Source organism: Charadrius vociferus, unplaced genomic scaffold (genome assembly GCF_000708025.1).
Source record: "Charadrius vociferus isolate BGI_N301 unplaced genomic scaffold, ASM70802v2 scaffold287, whole genome shotgun sequence".
In the NCBI taxonomy this organism is placed as follows: domain Eukaryota; kingdom Metazoa; phylum Chordata; class Aves; order Charadriiformes; family Charadriidae; genus Charadrius; species Charadrius vociferus.
In genome coordinates, this window is record NW_009649568.1 from 1,779,090 (window position 1) to 1,802,980 (window position 23,891).

Below are 23,891 nucleotides of genomic sequence, written 5' to 3' on the forward strand. Positions count from 1 at the left end.
GGGGATCCATCTCCCGGGTGGGGACCTTGCCATCCATCCTTCCTCAGCGCTGACAACCGGGCTGGGGGCGCCTTTCGGGCAGTGCAACTAGAATGTGTCAAGGAATGGGGCCAGGAGGGAAGTAGAAGTTCAAACAGGGAATTTCCTGATGCCTATCGGTGTGAGTGGGAGCCAATCCTTCATGTCACAGTCACGTCCCCGCTTGAACTTTGTGGTGTCTGAATCTTTCTTTTTTTTTTTTTTTTTTTTTTTTTCCCCTCTTAAAAACACACGTAACCTTCGCCGCTCAATAATCTCTACATTTGGAATAATAAATCATACGGGAAGAGAAGGAGTCAAGTGGGGCTAGTTGGGAGTTTAACAAAGCACGGAGCCCCTGCTGATTGAAAATCAGGAACCTTTATTCATTACAACTCATTCCACTAGGAAAACGCATCTAAGTTTGGTTGTGCCGAGTCACTGAGTTAGTCCCACAGTCTCTGATTAGTTTGGCTTTCTGTCTTGCTGCCCGTCGTCTTGGTTTGAAATTTGTCTCCTTGTCTACAGCATTGCAAAGAGAAAAAAACATTCAGCTTTCACGGGGAAATGAACTGAGGGAGCAGATTATCGTATCTGATCTGAGCCTTTTTATTTATTTTTTTTTAACAGCTTCTGGTATTGCTGCCAATTAATGCAGAGCTGAGATTTGAGCTGCCCTGTTCTTCCTTTCTGTATCTGCTGCTTAGAAACTGATCTTTCCTAAAGTGATGAGATTCCTGAGTTTGGAGGGATTTATAGTTGTTTTGTTCTGTATTGGTGGGCTGTGGGGCAAGGTTAGTTGTTGGTTGTTTTTTAAAGAAGTGAGTTAACAGGAAATCCTTTAAAAAATAAATTATACAAAGCCAAATTCTGCTCTTGTTTACACCTTGGTAACTCTGCTTATTTCAACACAAGGTTAAAAAACAAGGCAGAGTTTGGTCATAGGTCTTTAAACTTTCTTCTTTACATGTGTTTATAAATAGGCTTGAAACATGCCTCTGCTTACAGTAAATTACTGATCCCTGAGCCTTGGGAGAAACACACAGGGAAAAAGATAACTCCTACTGGCAAAACTCAGATCCACCCCCCAGCCCCAGGACTTCTCCTTCAGGGAAGACAAAAAGTGTAAAAAGAAAATAGGAAATTTATTCCGCGTTGTTCCTCCTTAGATAGCTGCTGATGTGCATGTTTGGGGAGAAGGGTCCACGGCACTGCACCCGTACAAAGGCAACTTCTCAGTTGTGAGGGGCTGGTAGTTTCATTAGACAGAATATAGATGGAGGTGGCCAGAGAGGAGAGGCAGCTCACGAGGAAGAAGCGCTGGTCAGTACATCGACAGGTTTCCGCTCAGTTCCGTACTTTATTCTTCCACATATTAAAGTGTGAATGTCGCTATTTTATGTTCAATTTATAGAGGGAACTAAAGTCAAGTCTTTCAAGTAAAGCAGAAAGGTGGAGCATATTGAATTAAAGTCGTTTGTTAGCCAAGAGTATATTTAGAAATAGCACAGGTTTCCAGAAGGTGCTACAGGGCATATTCATGACAAATAGGCTTAGCTGGCAGCCGGCCATCCATTTTCTTTTCTCTTCTCTCCAGAGGTTTTCATAAACAGGAGCTCTGAAGTTGGGAGTAATCCGACATCATTCCGATTTCTGAATTTCTTTTGAATTTATTTGTGGTTGAGTTCGCATGATGATGTTCACTGGCACTAGATGAATTCTTTTATGGGTTGTCTATGACTTTTCTTTGAACTAACATATATGTATTGAGAAACACCTCAACATTTTTCTCCCAGTAATTCTTCATATTCTTAGGTAGAAAGATTGGAGGGGGGAAAGCTCTGTCAATGCTCGTTTTGGTTCTCAATTCTGCCAGGTAAGTAGAGGAACCAGTGCAAAAAAGTTCAATACATTATTTTAAAGTTGCCGACCTTCTTAAAATCCAGAAATACCAGATTTGGTAACAGGCTGGGTTTAATTTGTGTGTCAGGTTGGCTTGCCTTGTGCTTACAATGAGGTACTCGACTGATGAGCTTGCAGGCTTCTTCGCTTCAGCCTTTGCCTGCAGCCTGCCCGTCAGCTGGCGTGCTGCACCCCTACCTGCGATTCCCTGCTGCCCTCCTGCACGGCCTCTGCCCCCCACAACTGCCTGTAATCCAGGGGTTTTTGGTATGCTTGTTTGTGACTGCCTTTCCTTATTCTGATCATCCTCCAGCTCTCCCCTGAGCTTCAGGAAACACCAGAGGAACCAACTCTTCTCTGTAATGTTTCCCCACAAATTCTTTGCTGTGTTGACTTAAATTTTTTTCAGGAGGCTACTGCATGACTTTTCCAAGCAATATAACCTTTTCTTCCAATAAATGGCTTGTTTTGCTTTTACTGTGCCAGGCCGGATCTAGCAAGGCGAAGGCCAACAGTCTTTGTGGGTTTGGGTTTTTTTTCAAAATGTTCTGTCAGTAGTAATCACCATTTCTATTCAGTTCTGCTTCATCCCAGATCAGCAAGCTTTAAAATCCACAGGTTTTTGTTGACTGAACGTTAAAATGCAGTCCTCTGCACTTTCAGATGGATTTAAAGGCACACTTGACACTGAAATTAAAGGGAGCTGGAAAGACCTAAGCCCCTTATATTTCCATGATTTTCTCTGTTGACAAGCACACTCTTTTTTTTTTTTATTATTTTATTTGTAATGCTCTTTCCAAACCAGTTACACAACACATGGTTCTGGCCTCAAGCAGCTTTTCTAGCTACCAAACATCAGTTGACTGTGTTTGTGCATCAGCCTCTGCTGCAGTGCCCAGTTAGCTGGTGTTGCCTGCTGGGACAGTCAAAGCAAGCTCTACCAGAACACCCCAGAGAGGCAGAAAGTGCCCCACACCCATTGTTCCACCACACAGTGGCTGCACTGAGCTTTCAGCCTCCCATGGGATGGATAGTTTAGGCTGGAAGGGATTAGCTGGTCTGAACTTCAGCTCAGTGCAGGGCCAACATCAAAGTCAGACCAGGGTGCTCAATGCTTTTCCCAGTCAGGCTTCATTCTCCGAGGATGGAGATCTCACCATGTCTCTGGGCACCTGCTTTGGTGCTGAACCACTCTCCATTTGAACCATTTTTTTCCTCATCAAGATTTTTTAGTCAAAATTTTCCTTGCTGCTCCTTGTGATCGTCACCTCTGGTCTTCTGCTGTGCACCTCTGTTGAGAATCTGGCTCCATCTTCCCTGTCACTCCCCGTTAGGGACCCCCAGACAGCAGTTAGACCTCCCCACCCTCTTAGCCCCCTCCTGTCTAGGCTGAACAAACCTTCAGCGTCTCTTTGTACATCAGGCTGCTGAGAGAAAAACTCAGATTGTTAACAGAGATGTGAGTCTCGCCTGTTCTACTGAAATAGGTGCATGCCAAGCTAGTTGCAAGGAAAGGATTGTGTGCCAGGCTACGTCTTGGCAAGTCAACACACATTTATTTGCCATGGTTGCTAGTCAACTGTATAAGCACATTTGGTGTTGGCAAAAAGCCCTTCCTGAGCCATGTTAAAAGGTGTACCATACACAGAGCTTTAGAAATGGTAGCATCGTTCTATTGGGGGAAAAAAACTTAGACGAGTCCCCTGATTTTGGTCCGCTTATCCAACCCTGGCCCTCAGGAAATCTGGCACCATATAGCGTTTTATCACAACTGCCTCGGGCTTATAGGAAGGCTTTAGTCTAGTTCTCATGGATGTTCCTGCCTTTACTAAACAAAACTATGCCTAGGCTAGGATTACTTTCAGTTGTCAGCCTGAAAAGCCATTTTCTATACAAAACAGCAAACTGCCACTTTTTTCAGCGTTGTATGACACAGCCGCTCTTTAAATGTAAAACTGCACAGTCAGTGATGTACTGAGTGGCAGGAGAGACTGGACTTTCCTCCCTCAGTAAGTGGATTTCATGCCCACACAGCCCTAGAGAGCAGAGATCCCCCCAGCTCTGTACCTCATTGTGTTTCAGGGCTACGAGATCATTGGTAGCTATCTCACCTAAAGAATCAGTATGGCATGATAATTTGTGGGTTTGCATTCATGAAGGGTGGCTTTTTTTCCGTGTGCCATAAGCAATTGTAAACTCTTCCATGGAGACTCTGGAAGATTTACTTGGAGTTTGCACTGAGTGGTTTAAAACAAAAGCCCAGCACTATTTTGCATTATACAACCCTCTCCCACATGCCTTGCAAAGACATTAAAATTGTTAGACCTCCACCAACCTGCATCCCCCTCCAGGAACTGTCTTATTTAATCATAAATGCTGCCCCAGAATGGATGCTGAGTATGGAGAAGAGGGGTCCATGTAAGCACACTGTCACCGCTGCTTCATTTGGCCAGGCCAAGGCTAAGGTGGGAGAAAGGGGTGAGGGGTCAATGGAATCTTTTTACACTCATGGCAAATCCACATCTGTGTTGATGTTGTCAGTGCAATGCAGTGTTCACCTTTTCAAACTACTGCCCTTCTGGTCAAGGAGTCATAAATTAACCGAGATAGCAGTTCTGCCAGGAAATAACAAGGATACCATGCATTTCAGCAGTGCTTTTCATCAGATCATTCCTACTTACTTTACAAACAGAATTAAGGAAGCCTCACAACATCCCTGTGAGGTAGGTAGAAATTCTTACACCCTTTTTACAGGTGGAGAAAACAGGCACTGAGAGGTAAAGTGATTATCACAGCAAGTCAGAAGCAGAGCTGGAAATAAATCTAAGATTATTATCCTAGGTCCACTGCTCTAGACACTAGAGAACACCAACTCCCACATGCTATTGTAAGCTAAGACACTACCTTTCTTTTCTACTTTCACCTCCTTTGGTGATTTTGACACTTGCATCTTATGCTCCTTGCGGAGAGCCATGTGATCAGTTAGTAATTTATTTGCACAGAGGGCCAAGGGGATACACACACCTTTAAATGGTCCAGGCATGCCTCTAATTGTCCAGTGACTTCCCCCCCTCCCAAGAAGATAATTCCCCCTGTTCTTTACATATATGTCTATGCTTTGCTCGATTATTTTTCAAGTAGAGTCATACATTGAATCCACAGCTCTGAGGCTGTTATGCAACTTCACTAGGAATTTCTTGAATAAATGATTAAATTTGTCTCATTGAGAGGGAATAAAACAAATTTATATGCTATCACATCCAGAAATAGCCATAATCCTTTGCTCATCTGTAGGGCCTTCCATCCAAGGACCTCCCATTCTGTTACTAACACAATATATCGAGCCCCACATTGTCTTTGTGAGGTAGAAAATGATTCCCAATCGTACGAGAAGGAAGAATGACTTGCTGACAGTCCCACAGTGATTTCGTTGCAGAGATGAGGCTGAATGCCAGAAGACCGGACTGTTAGTTCCCTGCTCAGTTTGCTGAGAAGCGCTGTCTTGATGCCGCGGCTTGTACATGGTGGCTACAGGCTCACTAACAGCCTGACAGAGTACTTGAAAACTGGCTTGAAAATAAATCAACAAGCAGTTGACTGGATGCAGGAGGAAAACGCCGGCTCGTTTCATTGTGCTGTCGTGACCCGGAGGAAGGAAGAACTACAAAGTGTCCATTGAGTACCTTGCAATACAGTGCATTTTACTGAGGCACTCCAGTGAAAAAGAATGACATACTCAACATCTGATGATTAAAGACTGGGGGTCTCCACTGGACTGCCTGACAGCCCTATTGTGAACCATATACCTCTGATGAATAAGCACTTGTCGTTAAGCAGTCCAGTGAGCTACTGAAGGTATGCACATCAGAGGTCAGGAACAGGGATGGTTATTAAAATACCTGGTACGTAATAGGACTTGTCGAGTAATTAGATGTAAACAAGGGTGGGGGTGATTCATCTGGTCCAGTACATTGGTATCAGGAAGGGTCAGATGCTGAAGAAGGCAGAAGATACCTCATACTGAACGTTACAGGGTTTGTTTTTTACCTATGGGAAAGCATGTTTCCAGCCCCCTTCAACAAGTGGGCCGGTTTAGGCTCCAAACCATTAAAACTCTCTTATATCTTTCTGTGAAGAAAATAAAAAGTAATAGATCCCATCTGGTTTAAGTGTGGTGATTTTGCCGTTCACCTAAATCTTTGCCCTTTCTTGAATTCGAGTGTCTTGAATTGGGCACAGCGGACTCTTTCTGCTGAAAACTTTCTTTCCTCAGTTGCCTTTCATTTGTGTTAACTGTTCTCCTGTTTCTGTATTAAGAGAGGGGGCACATGGTAGACTCCAGATTCTCCCTCTGCACGTTCCTTTGCATGTGCTGCTTTGTCATATTCCTTCCCAAAACTGAGGAGGTACCTTCCAGTTTTCCTTCACAAGGAAGGACAACCTAACAGCCTTTCTCCAGGGAGCAAAGAGTTTGACCTCAGGCTGGACACCTTGGGAAAATACACAGGCCCAAGAGGAGCAAACAGATTAATAGTATATATATTTTAAAAAAAAAAAAATTACGTGGCACCGCTATGGTGCTGAAGAATCCCAATGCACCCTACAAACTTTCTACATATGTACAGCTTATTTCACTCAGCAGTGAAATCTCGCCACCTTTGCACTCGTACAGGGCAGCTGCATAACAATGCAGGGGAGCTCCCCCAAACAGGTTAGGTCAGCGAGTGATAGACCTGACGGTACTGGTGGCTGCCGGAGCTGGGACACTGGGCAGCAGGACCGGAGGTGTGAGCCCAAGCCTGCCCAGAGCTCTCTCAGACACCCGTTTGGCTTCAGTGGGCTGGGAGTCAGCCCTGCTGCAACAGGAGACCGCAGGGGGTCTTTTCTAGCTAATGGCTGGATGAGAGTTTTATGCATTATGCCAAAGACCTTTTTTTTTTTTTTTCCCTGACCTGGATTAGAGCCTGCCCTGGGAACAATGGGATGGGCTGCAGCCCAGCAGGAAGAATTTGCTGAGCTGGCAGGGTTTGAGGTTTGCAGAGCAGAGCAGAGCAGAGTGCATACCTGCACTTTTCTGGCATGAGGCTCAGTTTTGGGGGGACGTAGCTGATAACCTGAAGCCTTTGAGCACATTGCTGCACTGTCCCAGCCAAAAGGTGCTGCTGTAGTCCTAAAATTAGAAATCCACAGACATTTAAACATTTGCAAGCACATGCTTTTCTGCCTTTTGTAACAGAAAAAAGATTTTGCTGAGGCTCTGAGAGTTCTGTACAGACCTGTTGGCACAAAAGGTCTATATCATCTTTTGAAAGGCTTTGTTTTACTTGAGACTTTGGCATTTAGTAGGAAAGCAGACTACTGGATGGTTCCTGTCTGTCAAATTAAAAACAAAGGATGTCAAAAGACTATTATTCACATCAGACTTTTCAAACTTGAACAACCAGTTTTGTATTTAGAAGTTTAAATAGTCACATAGTTACCCAGACCCCTGGTTTAGATTCACAGATGCCTTCAGGACTCTGTACCTGAGATTTGCTGAGTGCCTGTAAGTCTGGGAGCTCCAGGAACTGAGCACATGTCAGGATCGTCCCATGAAGGTGTGTATTTGGTTTCATGCTCTGGGGGCTGTAGCTGTTTCCTCCTTTCACAGAAGTCTTCCCACGCTTGCTTTGCTAAATCGAGTTTCAGATCTTTAAGTCACAAGACTACAAGTAAAAAATATCACTTGAATTTATTCTTTCTAGTGCTCTGCAATAGGCTTGGGGCTGGATGACCCTCTTGGGAACAAATAATCCATCTGTGAGCATCTGCTAAGTCCTAGTAAAGAGCTACTGTTAACCTTGCCCACTGTCAATGTCACTTGAAAAACAAATATTTTTGACAAAGGGAAAATATTTTTACCTAAGTCAGATTTGCATTCACAGAGAAACGGGGGACATTTTGGCCTTTATTTTCTGAAAAGAGAGGGGAAATAGTGCTTACTATTTTAGTGTGGTGATGCTAAGCACAGAATTCACTTTGTGAATTAAATAACTGCAATTCCATGCCAGCAGCAAAGGGGACATCTGCTCAGCATGCCATAGGTGGAAACAGAAAAAGAAATACTAGGTACAGTTGTTGATCAGTCTTCCCCCTCGCTGGCTGAAGGGAGAGATCCTCCCCACGTTACTAGAGAAATGTGGAACACAAAGCTTCCAGTAAATACGTTCACAGCGGTGACATTTGGGTTTTACTGCCACATTAGGTTTTAAAATACATCAGTTATGTGTATAGTGTAGCTATTACTGTAAGGAGTGAGCTGGCATGTGGGAACAGGGAAAATGTTCCTTTTCAAATGGACATACAGGGCAAATAAGGCACAGTTACCATGATAGTACCTTTCCAGTTGAGAATCTCAAGAGGAAATAATATTCAAATGGCCATTTTATCACTTTGCTTAAAAATATCTTTTGATTCTTTTTCCATCTCTCCTTTTCTCTTCAACTTTTTCCTTTTCATGTGCTCCCCATATCCTGCACCTTCATACAGTCAAATCATCTGACCTGGCCCGGCTGCTGGCTTTACTTAGCCTGCTGAGGGGTCTCATATCAGCGGCGATTTCAGCAGGTTCTGAAAGCCCTTCCACTTCATCGCTCACCACCTCCTCTGCTTTCTTCACCCCTGGCTCTTCCGGAGGTCCCGGCTGCTCCTCTTCTTGTTCCTCCTCCTCCTCTGCTCTTACCTTCTCCTCTTCCGGTTCCTTCGCTTGTGCATATGATGGTAACCTCTCATCGAATGCCCTGGAGAGATCTTCCAATGGTCCCATCCCAATCTTCTCCTCAAACTCATTGAAGGCTGATGGAAGGGGACTGGGCTCCACCCCTACTTCCGTGAGAGGGAAATAATGGGGCACCGGCTTCTCTTCTTCCAGCAGCTTGTAGCCTTTGGCCTTCGGGATGGAGGTGACTGTGATGGCATGGAGGGGCTTCTCCGGGACCTCCCCAAGCTGTTCCTCCGCTGGTCTTTTCAGAGCCTTCCGGATCCTTTTCAGGATCAAGTGACTGATCTCCACCAGGTTGAGGAAGAGGGACACAGAAGCCACCACCAGCATGAACATAATAAAGATGGTCTTCTCCGTGGGCCTGGAGACAAAACAGTCCACAAGATTGGGACAGGGCCACCGCCCACAACGGTAAAGGGGAAGAATTCGGAAGCCGTACAGGAAATACTGACCTACTATGAATCCCACCTCAAATAGGGTCTTGAAAATGATGTGGAAGATGTAGGTTCTCAGGAGGGTACCCTCCAGGCGAAACTTCTTGGTCCCATCAGGGTTGTTGCCTTTGTTTTGATTTGGAGCCAGGGGCAGTTTTTCTTCATCCACCTCAGCTTGCTGACGCTTCTCAGCTTCCTCTCTCTCTCTCCTCTTCTCCTCCATGCGGACATGGTGCACCGCATGCCCAAAGTACATTAGCGAAGGAGTTGATACAAAAATGATCTGCAGGACCCAGAGCCGGATGTGGGAGATGGGGAAGGCCTCATCATAGCAGACATTCTCGCAACCAGGTTGCTGGGTGTTGCACACAAAGTCTGACTGTTCATCTCCCCACACTAGCTCGGCAGCTGTTCCGAGGATCAAGATGCGGAAAATGAAGAGCACTGTGAGCCAGACTCTCCCGATGACAGTGGACTGCTCATTCACCTGCTCTAAAATGTTCCCCAAGAAACTCCAGTCACCCATTTCTTACTGTCTAAGGAAAGAAAAAAGAAAGAGAATGACCACAAATTATGCTAAATTTAAAAGATTTCAGGTTTTCCCACTGATGCCTATTGTTGCTTTCAACTAGTATTTCCCTAATATGCTTTGAGAACAGAAAGAAGGTTGCTTGCTTGCTTGCTTGCTTATTTGCCTGATCACAATGATTTATTAGCAGAAGAAGGGCTGGGAAGCCAGAGCAAACTGCTTGCTAAATTCTTTCTTCCCTGGCTCTAAATGGGCAATTACTTTTCAGCTGGGGAGTATATTTAACTCCTTTTCCAGGTAAGAGTCTTCTGTGGTGCCTTGTAGGCTCCGTGGCCTGAGCCTGCTTAGATTTTGTACACGTACAAACACTCACCAGCAGTACAGTAGAACAGATTTATCAGCATGCAGCTGCAGCGGTTAGGAAAGAGAGTGAAGATTTCAAGCACCCGAGCTCTTCTGCAGCAGAACCACACACGGCTCAAACACATCTCGAACCACTGCCCATCTTGCACATACACAAACCTGAATTCTCTATAGGCTGCAAATATTAATTCTACATTAGAAATCACTCTGTTAGGTAAGAATAGCAATAACAACACCATTACGTTAGTAATACCCTATATGCTTAATAACTACCACATATACTAGGTTTGCTATATAGTATGCATTATATACAATATAATTATCTGCATTATTGGGGTTATTCTTTGTATCCTCTTCTGAAGTCGGTTGCCACACTGACATTGGAACCAAGCTGGAGAGAAACACAAAGGTCAGTAACTGGGACCTAAAATACTATTTTCTCTCTCTCAAATGTCAGTGCTGCTATCTCAGGTTAACACAGAGCTGGAAGCCACCTACAGATACCCTGTTGCCAATTTCAAATAATGTAAGTCAAACGTTACATGTGTCGTTATTTTTGCATTATAAGAAAATATTCCTAGGCCAGGACTTCATTCTGTGTATCCTAAGCCTCCCACTATATTATTTTAGGCAAGAGAAAATCTATGAATGAGGGAAATAAAGAGGAAACTTGTTTGGGATGGACTGATTTAACATATCACAGCAGTCCGAAGTCTGTGAGGAATGCAGAATATTACAGTGATCCAGAAAGACAACTTACGGACCATGACAAGTGAAACAGGGAATATTATTCATAAAATAGCAGTTCACAGGGATCTAGAAGTTCATCTCTTAGATACTACCTCCATCTATAGTTTCCTAAATGCAGACACACATACACAAGTGCTGGGAAAAAGAAGGTACAGTCAACAGCATGGAAATCTGAGTATCTAAACTTCCCTCCTCCTTCAGATACCACTGGGATATATTTGTAATGCCATATGTTACAACACACCAACGCATACCAGTCTGTTTCAACTCAACTACTGCGTGTACGTGTTCACACATAGACAAACACACAAAATATTGAGATTTCTATAGCTCTGGGGAATTTCACAAATTTTAAATAAAAAAAAACCCCACCTTCTGATGTCATTTTTCTAAAACAAGATGGACTCATTTTCCTTGCCTTCAAACCTTGTGAAATTTTAACCCCAGACACCCATGTTAGAAAACAAAGAACGGAACAGTCCTTCAGCTTGCAGAAACACCTTGCATGTGTAAGCGGCAAACATATAATTTAATCACCAAAGAAAATTGCTACTTTCTCAGTCATTAAAGTTGTGTAAAAGAGTGTGTTAATGTCAGCACTTACATTAACAAGTCTAGCAGAAGATTATGCTGTTTACATACATTATCTAAACTGATTTAAACATTCTCTTTCTGCAAATTCACAGAGCAAAGTACACCCAACAGTTACCAGTCATGTGCAACTCTGTAAAAAACACAACTACACACAATATAAACTTCATTGTCCCCCAGGCACCGCAGATAACTCCATCCCTTTCTTTCTTTGTGAGTCATGCTGATATCCACAGCTACCACTTGAATGTTTCCACTGCAGCACGCAAGAGCGACATTCTAGATGTGATAAACCTTATCATACGGAAAACTCACTGTACGAGAGAAGGAAAAATGTTTCCTGTCTAACTCCATCAAATGTCTCGCTTGCAGCTTCCTACATTTGGCTAAACTCTTCCTGAGATCATTTCCGAACTAGTCACGTTTTTCAAAAATTTGCCATGACCATCCTCTCTATTTTCTGCAAGTGAAGTGGTTTGAGGTTGCTCAATCAGTTCAACTGCAAGGAACAATTTTGGGTGGACTGAAGATGAGTGGTACAACCAGCTCCAATGTCTAGGATTCCACCTGTAAGCAGTCAGCCCCTCAAGTCTCAAAAAAGGTGCCAGCGCTGAATTTCAGCAGTCACCTTTTCCCTGTCCTGAGGAAAGAGCAGGAGACTGCCTACGCCCACTCAGAGCCAACAGACTCGTGTTCTTAACTCACATGGGCTTGTTGCAAACCCCCACCCTGCGCTTCCAGACGTTGCAACCTGAGCACGCTACCAGCGAAAAAGACTGTATAGGTTAAGGACGTTGAGCAAGCAACTTGCCGCTGTGAAAGGCTCCACCGAAGAAATGTGTCCCCCTCCTCTCTTGGCACTCTGCAGGGAAGAGTGAACTTTTGTCTCTCTTCTTCCCTACCCTAAAAGTCCCAATCTTGTCGCACGACTGAGCAGATATGACTGAATTGGCTCTGATGGTGGGTTTTAGTTGCCCTGCAATATTTAAGCTCCGAGCCAGACGGCTTTATGAAGTGAGTGACAGTTAGTGACGTGGGGAACAATAGAGAGAAAAAAATAGAGAAAGAGAGGCAGAGACACAGAGAGGAGAATCCACTGAACATGAAAAAGCAGAGGGGGGAGAGGAACAGGCAACAGGCGGCGAAAACCTAATACATGCATAAATGGGAGTTTGCACAGTTAAGCAGGGACCGAAGCATCTCTGTAATTCTGCCATGGTTCAGCACAGCTCTGTATGCGTCCCCACTTGCCAGTCTTTAGGTGTTGTGGTGTGACAGGTGAAAATGGAGCGCCAACATCTCTGATGGTGGCGGAACTAGTTGAATTAATTTGTTACCCTACCCCCAGCTCTGACAGCAAAGTCGCATCACTGATTTCCAGCACAGGCAGTCACTGAGGTACTGAGTCTGTATTTGGCGTTGCCAGATACTTTGCACTGCTCTTTAACATATTTTATCGGCAAAAAGAAGCAGTATGGGAAAACAAGATCGCCAGTCAACATTAATCAGAGCTGAGAAATACCAATTTTACAACCTCGCCTTTCAGCGTCTTAGTTCTGCTTAGTTTTGCTTAGTTTTTCCTCCAAGTGCACCTTGCACATGCATCAAAAATGTCTAAAACAAACTGTTTTGTTAAGGACCATAGCCGAATTCCAGCAGCCCAGCAAACAGGAACGTAACCCCAGGGGCACTCGCCTACCCCCAGCCATCTGCCAAAATTCTGGAGAGCCCACAGAAGAGAAAAATCGCAGGCTCAGTAATGCATCCACAAGTACAACTAACTGCCCTGTGAGTATTGATTATAGGCTAAAGGATATAACTTTATTCCGAGGTGTTATTTTTGCAGTCTCTCTGTATGAATTGCTCAGAACGTGCTCTTGGTGCTCAGCTCTGAAGAAAAAAGAGCATTACTGGAAGCAAGATCTGCTAAGCAATGATACAGATAGCAGGCTCATAAAGTGATGAAACAGCAAGTAGCTCTCCTTTCTCTTTATGCAGACTCAACACTGAATTTAATTCCCCAGAATGGCATCAGGAGACGCTCTGTCTCTAAAAAAGCTGTCATTTGAATGAGATACTATAATAGGAGGGCCACAAAATTTTGTATCTTCAACCCAACGTTTTCAGGCCTCTCTTCAGTGTTTCTGAGCATTTGGGCTTATGAAAGTTCAAAGCTTCGTTTCAGCAGTTGTCTTCCCAAACAGCTTTTAAGCTGAGTTGCGTAGCCCCAAAGTCCAAAGCACAACTGGAGGCAGAGATGATGTTTTTCAACCTGGATTTCAAAAGAGCTAAAGGATATGTGAGAGATGGAAAAGAATCACATTTTGCAAGAGGGACCAGTTTGGAGACACAAAGGAAAAATCAATCTCTATGCATGCAGTTGGAATGAAGGTCATATTCTGAACACCTTAATAAATCACTCTCTTAATAGAGAAGTAGTAGAGGTCTACACATGGCATTTTTCAGCCTGTGCTACATAAAGCATGGGAATAGTCTTTCTGGGGAGAGGGCAGGCAGAGGAGAAGACAGAAGTCCCAAGAACATAAAGTGAACAAGAAAAGGCACAGTTTGATCAACTAGAAGAATAAGGACAGTAAGGAAGGGCAAGGAATACCTTTGTTGCTTTGTTTTGCTATGTGCTACTGAGATAAATGAGGATTCATACACGAGTGACTGATCACCCTCATCCCCTCTCTGGGAAGCAGTAAGAGAGGGAGGACTAAATGACACCACCAGTAGCCAACACCTTTAAAGAGTGCCTGCAAGCTGGTGCATCACAGAGGCCAGATGGTTAAGATGTTGAACTGCCCGTCCCTTTTCAGACTGAAACCATCTTTTTGGAAAACTCAGCTCTGGCTGAATGTGCATATCCCTTTCTGAGCCTTATCTCTCTAATGTAACGAGCCAAAACCCAAATCTGGTATGTAACTACATGGCTGTAGTCCATCTTTAAATTACATCCAGCTACTGTCGGAGACATTTCCCATTAACCTTCTATCTGCCATTTGCAAACACTATCCAAATACCAAAAACTGTCTGGCAAGTTGCAGAACAGCTTGCAAGATGCAGAAATTATATAAATTATATTCAAGTCACTGATCACTGGGTATATGTTACCATCATCTGAATGATCAGGGTGACTTTTTTTGCTATCACTAGGGTGCTGAGCCTTTAACGTGGAGCACACTGAGTTTGCTGGACATTTCTGGTTTGGGGAAAACCAGTCTCTTCAACTGGATGCCTTTCAAAAAGGCACCACTGAGTCAGATTCTTCAGATCACTAGGGCCTCCTACCCCTGAAGAAAATGACCACAGAAAATGGTGTAAATTAAGATGGCCAATGAAGAATTCCTATTGTACTGAGGCTACACAGAGAAGTGGTTGGTCAACATGGGGATGAAGAGGAGAGGGCAGACCAGGAGAAGAGCAAGAAGGGGACTTGATTGCCTCAGGCGTCAGGGTAATGCTGGAAGTCAGGGCTGCCTTTGTAATGTGAGAGCAATGGCTATGAAAGAAAGGGGAAGAGACCATAAAACCAAAGGTCTAGAAGACTGGACGTCACATGTAGCATGTGACATTCGCTGAATCTGCAAAAGAACTGCAACACTGACAGTGTCAGCCTGATAATGGCCAACACTTCCAACCTGTGTATCTGGCCCAGCATTTATGGTCTCATTACGCCACTTGTAGAAGTGCTGAGTACTTCCATCTTCAAAAAAAGTGTTAATATAGTATCAGCTAATGAGAGTAACACTGTTACTCACAGTGACTTTTTCTTGCCTTCACAAAACCATGGACATGTCCTGCATTTTAAAAATGTTATTTTATTTGGAAATAAGTTTGCTTCAATGCTGACTTCTCCTCCTTTAGCTGCTTTGAGGCTGGTGACTGAGCTCCTGTCTCTGGCACTGCTGAGACTGTGAAGTCTCCACTGCAACGCAGCCTTTTGCTCAGAGACTACGAGGTCACTTGGGGAATGTGGGATTTTTCATTCCAAACGGATTTCCAACACAGACATGATGTCAGGACAAGGCAGGGCCATGCTATTGAACAGCTCTGTTCATGCATGATAGCAGATTGTGCAATTATGTAGCGCACAACCCTGGATAATGATACCTCTTCCCTCAAACAAAGTTATCTTCTCCTGATCTGCTTAGCTGGAAAGTGGCACATTTCCTGTTCTTCTGCTGAACACACAAACCTTTTGCTCATGGCTGAAGCTGAACACTAGATATATTCAGCCTCCCTACAAGAAACCGGGAGCTTTGCCCAACACTCTTGTTTGCTAGACGCTACCAAACTCGGCAGACACCTGCTTTCGAGTAACATATCTCCTGGTCCATCTGAGACCCAAAGCAGTCTATCAGTCTGATCACTAGGACCAGAATCTCCCAGATTTCATCTTCCCTCTGCCACCTACTGGTCTCAGAAATCATTTAAATATAGCCAGCGGTGGGCAAATCTTTAGGCAGAGCCTGCCATGTCCCTGCAAGACTGGTAAATGGCACTGTCCACATTTTAAGGGCAGAGCTCTGAGATTTTTCCAGGACACTCTTCAGAGCCCTCGAGGTGCCAGAGGATATAAATTGCTGGGGAATATATTTTGCTAGGGAACTGCAAGCAAACCATAAAGAAAAGAGGGGAAGAAAGATATAGAGCATCAAGAAGGAGGGAAATTGGGGAAGCTATGTAAGTAACAGGAAGGTTTGGGCAAGAGCACAGGAGAAGAGGTGAAGGCAGGGTTGGAATGTGCTGAGCCTCAAGTTGGGGATAAATACTTACGGGAAACGTGTTTTTAATTTAAGGGACGGAACAAACCTAGACAATGAATAAAGATAAGCAGGGCACAAATGGAATGTCTTTCAGTATCTATTTAACTTAAATGCAGTTCTTCTCTGAAAATTACTGTTATAGGAGGACCTGGGGAATTAGAGGCCAGTCAGCCTAACTGTGATACCTAGAGAGATACTGGAACCAATTATGAAACAATCAATTTATAAGTAGCTAAAGGACAATAAGGTGATAAGAAACAACCAGCAGGGAATTTTGAAGAACAAATCCTGTCAAACCAGGCTAATTTCCTTCTTTGACTTACAGGCCTGGTAGATGAGGAGGAACTGGTGGGTATATAATACCTTGACGTTAGTGAGCATTTAGAAAATCTCTAGATCGCAGGCTCCCAGAGCAGCAAGCAAAGTCACAGTGCAGAGGCTGAACAGGTTGAAGTATCACAATCAAGGGTAATTATCAGGGCTTCACTTTTCCAGCTGGGAGGATCATATCCCTGAAGTTCTGCCTCCAGGGCTGCTCAGTATTTCTTTGCATGTTTTGGACAACAGACTCGAGGACAAAACTGAAAGGATGACAGCTGGGCTGGGGGGGTGGCAGTCCCTCCTGAAAGCAGGGGGGCTGGGACGATCAGAATTTGAGAGGAATGTGAGACACTGGAGAGGTGGGCTGCCCTCTGCAGAGGTGACTGCAGCAAGATACAATTCAGGAAAGGTGACTGCACAGATACCAAACGCGCTGGTCCAAACCAGATCATAACCATTTCAGCAGCAGTGCAGCAAAGAAAAAGCTGGGGTGGGACTGAACATGAGTCTGTTTCCCACAGAAAAAGACAAATCTCATTCTGAGATGCTTTAAGGGGAGTCTTGTGTACAAGGCAAAGGAAGCAATTATTTTGTGCATTTACTCGGTACCGCTGAGCTCTCAGCCGGAACAAAAAAAAACAGCAGGAACAGTGTGTCCGGTTCCAGGCACTACATTTTACAGGAGATGTAGACAAATTGGAGAGAGTCCAAAAAAGAACAACAAAATGATAAGAGATGTGAAAAAAACATGACTTATAAGGAATGGATAAAATAACTGAGTTTGTTTTCTCTAGGAAAAGAACAACAGGAGGGGAGGCATGATAACAGTCTTCCAGCACATAAACATTTGTTATAATGGGTGGAGAGACTAAGCAGTTGTCTTCTACATTCACCAGAAGTAGAAGAAGAAATAATCAGCTTAATTTGCAATAAAAATGATATAGCTAAGCATTAGAAAACACTTTACAATGGTAAGAATAGCAAAGCACTGCAGCACACTGCTTGGGGAGGCTGTAGAATCACAGGAGGTTTTTATGAAGAGGTAAACAAACATCTGTTAAGGATGATCTTACCTCATAAGTAGGAAAACAATCAGGGGGGAAAGGGAGGCTTTCTGAGGTCTTTGGCTCTACAGTTTTATGTAGGGGCAAAGACCTAGAGAAATCTCAGAGAAATATTTTCAGTTAAAAAAAAAGAAGAAAAGTATCTTTCCATCAGCCCTGAAAACAGCCTGGTTATCCCGAGTTGTCTACACCACCTGGTGCAGCGCTGAGCTGGGGAGATACCAGCTCAGGTCTGGGAGCAGGTTGGCTGTGTCAGCAAAGCATGCCACTTGAGTTAATTATCTCTGGAGTGGGCCTAATTAGCTGGGGCAGCATGAAGCACAGTGGTGCTATGCTGCTTCCTGTGCTGGTGCTAGCTCACCCCAGGCTACCAGAGGTACCTCCACACTGCCTTGCAAGGGGGGCTGTCCTCAGGGAAGCTTCGTCAGCTTCACTGCTTTGTTCTTTGGCTTCAGGGACGGCTCTGAATGTGCTGCAGATTTAGAGGTGCCTGCTCACCATAACCACATTTCAACCAATTTGTTCTCTTACTGTAGTAACTGTAAGATTAAACGCCGTAGGTTATTTAGAGTGTTTCATCTGGACATCGACGCTAAACGTGAAAAACAGGGTGCGAGTGACCCATGGCTCTTCCAGTGAGAACGTCTTTTGCTCCCTCAATTCAGCGCTAACCTTTTCCAGAGACGCTGATTTTATCTGAGGGCAGGAGGAATAAGAGCCACCCACCTTGTCCCAGTACAGATGCTGCAGTAGCATCAGCAAAGCTGAACTCGGGAGCAGCCTCTGCCAAGCGGTCTCTCGGGCTCCAGCAGCCTAAACCACTAGCGGGCGGTATTTTCTCATCCATGCACTGTACACCACCAGGGGAGGCCGAGGGATGCTATGAATGAAAAAGGAGAAGGCAGAGTGTGCCTGTTATGCCGTAGCTAAACCTTGCCTTTCTCTTCCCTCACCCCTCGTTTCTTGAACTTTTTCTGCAAGATACAAAACTGAGGCAAAGCACACACAGGAAAGCTGCAGTGATGCAGTAATACCTATTCTGAATATGATTTTTAATAGCACTTTCACGATGGCTAAATAGATACAATTAAACTGACATGAATGTCACTTTTATGTCATTGATTTTACCTATAGAATCAGTGTAAACTTTGTTGACAAAGCACTCTTTTTGCTAGTATAATCTGTATTTTCACTTGAATCTGCATCCCTTATCCAGCAAATATTTCTCATGTATACCAGCTGAACTCCATGATTCTCCCTTTAATAACAGCATGGTTAATAATAAAAGCTACACTAAACTTACAAAGAACACATAAGGCAAAGGAGATGAACTCGCACATGTCAAGAGTAGGTGCTATAGTACTGCAGCAGCAGCACAAACAGGGCAAGGAAGAGAAAAATACTCTTTCAGACACATGATTTTATGGATCAGCATGATTTAGCTTAAAACTTGACCAGGCTATTCCTAGAAACACAGACTTTTACAACAGTGTCCTGGCTAGAAATTCCAGTGCAGATGCTATTTCTGAAGACGTACACTGGGAAAAGGCCCAGAGCTTGTAGGCAAGATGTAGCACATTGTAGCATTATGAAGCCATTGCATACCAAATGCCTCTTCTAGGTCCCCATGTACCCTCCTCTTACCTGTCCCTTTCTCTGCCTCCTGCCTAGAACCTACTGCCTGGTCAGACATGGAGGTGGAGCACATCAGCTGGAGGACATCACTGAGAAGCTCTAAGAATACAGGCAAGCTGCATACTTAGGTGGTCCATGGACTCAGATTTCTCTCTGTGTATATTCTAGATAATGGCTTTTCCGCCAGTACTGAGATAGTCCTCACAGAAATGGATTAACTGCTATAGGGAGCTGTGAGGTATCAGACCAGTCAGGGAACATGTTGCTTAAAGCCAATCTGGGCTATGTAAAGTGGATCCAGGGAAAGCAGTGACAAACACCTGATAATACTTCTGGTAATTATTAATTGCTCCAGGCCTGCCAGTAAAAGAGGGGCTAATAATATCTCCCAGCCTCTTGAGGGGATCTCCGTATGTTTGTTTTATCAAGACTTTTTGTACAATCTCTTAACATCCTCAGGCTCAAGGAGCTGGAAAGGACAAAGCTTCTGAAAGACCTGAACAAGTGGGTATGTCTGGAAACATCCCATGTTACCTCACTGTCCGTGAGGTTTGTTGCCTTCCAGTTTCTGGTGGGAGCTTATTCCCTACTCTCTTGTCCCATCTTCTGGGCTCTTCTGACACCACCAAAGCTTGCCTTGCTGAGTGGTAGGCTCAGGGCTCTCAGGAGCATTGTCACCACCCTCTCTCCACCTTTATCTCCCTGCCTTCATTTCCACACTGTGGAATGACGCAATGGAGGTGCACTGTGAATAAGAGGTGTGGAGGTGGCCCAGGAGAGCTCAAGAGGAGGACAGGGGAGCAGTGTGGGTGGGAAAACAGGCCATTATCTCTATTCTCCTAGTCCCGAGAGATGCGCGTACCTGCCCTGCACTTTGGCTGACCTCAGCTTCCCATTTCCCACAGCAGAGCATGTTCCCAGCCTCTCTGGGGAGGACATCCGTGGGGACGGTTCCTGTTTCCCTGCCCTTTCAGTCATTTGCCTTCCTGAGCCTGATATGATTGTTTCTTTGGGCACAGTGTAAAGATGCCAGCAAGAAACGGAAGCCTCTCATGCCTCAGCAATTTATTAAGAAGAAAAGGAGGTTATTGAACTTGGAAGCTGTTGAGCCAGTCGCTCTCTTTTCCTGATCAAGAAGATAACCCATCCATAGATAAATCATCCATCCAAAGGTCTTCTGCATTCTGTGAGACAACTTGGCTTCAAACTAATAAACAGCCAGGTGGAGGGAGGCAGGGATTATCTACATACAGACCTGACGGAAAACATAGGTGGTAGGACTGAAGGGCTTCCAATTTGGAGAGAGCTGGGTGAGGTTTTTTTCTTCATTATTTCCGGCAAACTTCAATCCCTTGAAGTCCTGTTACTGCTCAGTGAATATGAAATTCTTAACAGCAATATGGATTAAAGCATTAACAGGATCCTTGTAAGGGAAGCAGTAAGACTTTGGGGGTCTCCTGTTCTGGGTCAGACCTGGCAAAACTTTCAGCAGCTACTTCTATGGCAAGTTCTGCCTTGGCATAGCAACTGTCGATTACTCTTCCACATGCCCTGCACTACGAGGCCCCATCCCTGTCTGACTGATTAACACCTTCATAACAAATGCAGCTACTAGTACAGATAGTTCCTCAGCGAAATACAGGCATGTATTTTAATGGCCTGTGTCTCTCCAGTCCCCAAAGCTCTGAAGTGAGAACAAGAACTCTAATATTCCTGTTGGCCACCCTGTTTTGGCCCAGGGTGCAGCAGATCTGGTGGGTTTCTAATCCCTCCGCTGCGTATCAGCTCCACTGAGCAGTGCTGGGTGTATTCAGCTGCAGCCCTGGCTCTTCCTCTCAAAAGCGTACCCTCCTTTACCAAAGCACAATACAGAAGTCCATTCCATTCTAATACATCCTCTTTAGCTGTATACAATTGTGGCATCCCTTTCCATTTTATATTCATCAAGGCTTTGCCTGCCCAAGGGACGACAGCTAGAAGACATTGGAAAAGATGCTGGGATGGTTTGTACAACTGAATGTTAAAATCAATGGCGATTGCCCTAAGAAAGACTGAGTGGGCAGAAATGGGTAAAATGGAAAAGTATTACCTGCTTGCTTGTTTGTGATTTTGAATCATCATTTCCTAGTTAACAATATTCAATATTTGTGAGTCAGTGTTCTAGTAACTGGGCTGATGATTTGGGTCTGGAACAGATAACTGAGCAGCACTGGGAAATGGGAGCACTTGTCGTTCAAACACTAACCAAAGAAAAAAATAAACATAGGTTATTACTTAATTTAACACATGCTGATGTTACTGACTCAAAAATAGCCTTGGGGATTTTTAAATGTTCTAAACAGCTTCTTCATTTTAAAAATCTTAAATCCAAAATGAACAAAACCTGTATTTCACCTCATCTGGGTGGGTAAAGCGATGGTAGAAATGAGAGGCTGGCAGCAGGTCTACTGATCCCTGTTATAGGAAAGCAGAAGAAGGTCCAAAGTGGTAATGCAACGCTTTGAAAGACACAATGCTTCTAAAAGTCCTGTTTCCCAGCCCTGAGTAGAATTCTGGGCTAAATCAAGACAAAGAAAGAATTTTAATACGAAAATGCAAATAATAATTGAGAACTGCTTAAAAAATTTTTACTAGGCACCAAAAATACACAACTGCCCAGTAAAGAAAGAATAGTGTGATTGAAAAAACACAACCAGCTTTAAAATGTAAATGGGGGTGGCTTTAAGTAAAATGCATAACAAAGAGTAAATGAGGAGAAGCTGAATATAAATTAGGAGATAGGAATTACAAAAAAATGAGAATGGAAATGAAAGGGGGAAAAAATAGACTGACAAAGCTATTTTTTTTAAAAAAGTAAATTAAGAACAAAATTACTTCTAATCATGGTATTGATCTGTTATCAGATGGAAATGTTGGATTATTCAATAATAATGCAGACAAGAAAAATGAAATCAATAAATACTCCTATTGCTGAGAAAAAAGTAGATGATGAAGACATTGTTGATGACACATCTATTCTTGTAGTATCTCAGAGGAATTAAATACCACCTACTAAAATCATAAAATCAGGCATTTTAAAACAGCAGGACTGGATACCTTGCACTGAAACTTACTTTTTTTTTTTTTTTTTTTTCAGAGCTGCACAAGATGCCTCTGCACTATTTATGTTAATTTTCTGTACTTCTTTGTGCAATGGGTAAGTCCTGGAGGGGAATAAAACCCATAGTCTGGCAGTTTGTAAAGACCATGTAGAAGGGCATAATTACTTTATAATTATGTCATAACTGTAATTACTCACAGGTAACTACAGACCTGTGATAGGATCTCAGTCCTGAACTAAATAATGAAGAGGCTAACACAGAATACAGGAAATAAAAGGAGGGAAATATAACTAGAGGCAATCAACATGGGTTTATAGAAAATTCACCCCATTGAGCTGTGTTAATACTTTTCTCTGAGGAAATGGCACATACCCTTGGTAAATATAACAAAGCTGGTACAATATACTTAAGATCCTGGAAGGCAGCTTCCCTTCTATCACGTGGTAATTTGATTAAAGAACTTGCTTGACCTAACAATAAGATAGCAGTCATTAAACAGACTATAAATGACCTATCAGACTGGTCCCAAAATACAAGTGAGAGCTAGAAGTGATTGTCTTGTTTATAGCATGTTTGTACTGAGATCCTGGAGGGTGTTTGGCATCATGATATTTTTAGTCAATAACTTGGAAGAAACATCAAATGTTTTGTAGATGTCACTAAGTCCAGGAGAGGGATGAATCACAAAAAAGCTGTTGATCTAAAGCACTCCTGATGGCACAGTGAGTTGGGCAGAAACAGAAAGGACTTGCTTTAGCACAAGGAAGGTCATGTATTGCACATCCACAAGGAGATCAGCTGTAGCTCCACTATGGGGAATTTTGTCTGGGGAAACAGTGGCTCTGCGGAGAATTCTGAGCTCAGGGTAGCTGAGGAGCTGAATATGAGCTTGCAGGGCAACATTGTGCTTGATGGGGCTAACAGGGTCTAGGATGTACACGTATAGGCAAGGTGTGTGCATATATCACCTCAGTCCTGCCTGGCTTATTCTCCAATTTTTGTGGCAGTCCTCTACTATCAAAATCTCCCTATTATGTCTTCTACGTCACCCCTAACTAGGCAAATTAGAAAAAGAGTGCTTATTTTCTGGTTCAAAAGTCAGCTTGCTTTAATGACTGCCTGCCAGCTCGAATGAAGAAGGTACCTCCCAGGGCTGTCTTCTCACCTTGTACTGATCATATGAGATCTTAGATCTACACATGTGCTGCTAGTATGTAATTTAAATCTATGTAAATCTGCTCTAGTCCAGCTCCCAAAAATAATTTATGATCTGCGAGGTAGCCCAGAAAGCAGTGTCACGAGTAGTGATGTACAGCATCATTCTGGGGGTTCTTGCTCATGCATTTTGAAAGCTGGTCCCATCTGGGAGCAATGTTTCCTCTCTCAGTGCTGGAAAGATAGCGCCCATCTTTGCTATCCATATAAGGGAAGCAGTTTGAAGGACACAGGCAAGACCATGGGAGAAGCAAACAGGAAATGGGAAGACTAGAATTATGGCAAAACAGAATGAGAATAGCAAAGAACATTCAGCAGAAAAGAAAGCAATAAACACACCACCAGAGCACAACCCGTGCATGCCAAAGGACAGCTCACAGACAACTTGAACATAGATCCTGCCTCCTTCAAGCTTAGTACAGATGATGCCCCACAC

General features: G+C 43.7%; 1 protein-coding gene across 1 annotated transcript; it reads right to left on the reverse strand.

Moving 5' to 3' along the window:
* Window positions 1-8,220: 8,220 nt before the first annotated feature.
* Window positions 8,221-12,194, reverse strand: GJA8 (gap junction protein, alpha 8, 50kDa). Its single transcript, XM_009890078.1, has 2 exons — window positions 12,159-12,194; window positions 8,221-9,650 (listed from the first exon to the last, which is right to left on the reverse strand). The coding sequence occupies exon 2, from the start codon at window positions 9,638-9,640 to the stop codon at window positions 8,441-8,443; it is 1,200 nt and encodes a 399-aa protein (XP_009888380.1). The 5' UTR covers window positions 9,641-9,650; window positions 12,159-12,194; the 3' UTR covers window positions 8,221-8,440.
* Window positions 12,195-23,891: the final 11,697 nt, after the last annotated feature.

Excerpts from the sequence above, each read along its gene's own strand:
- GJA8 (XM_009890078.1), bottom strand. The coding sequence starts at position 9,640 with ATGGGTGACTGGAGTTTCTTGGGGAACATTTTAGAGCAGGTGAATGAG.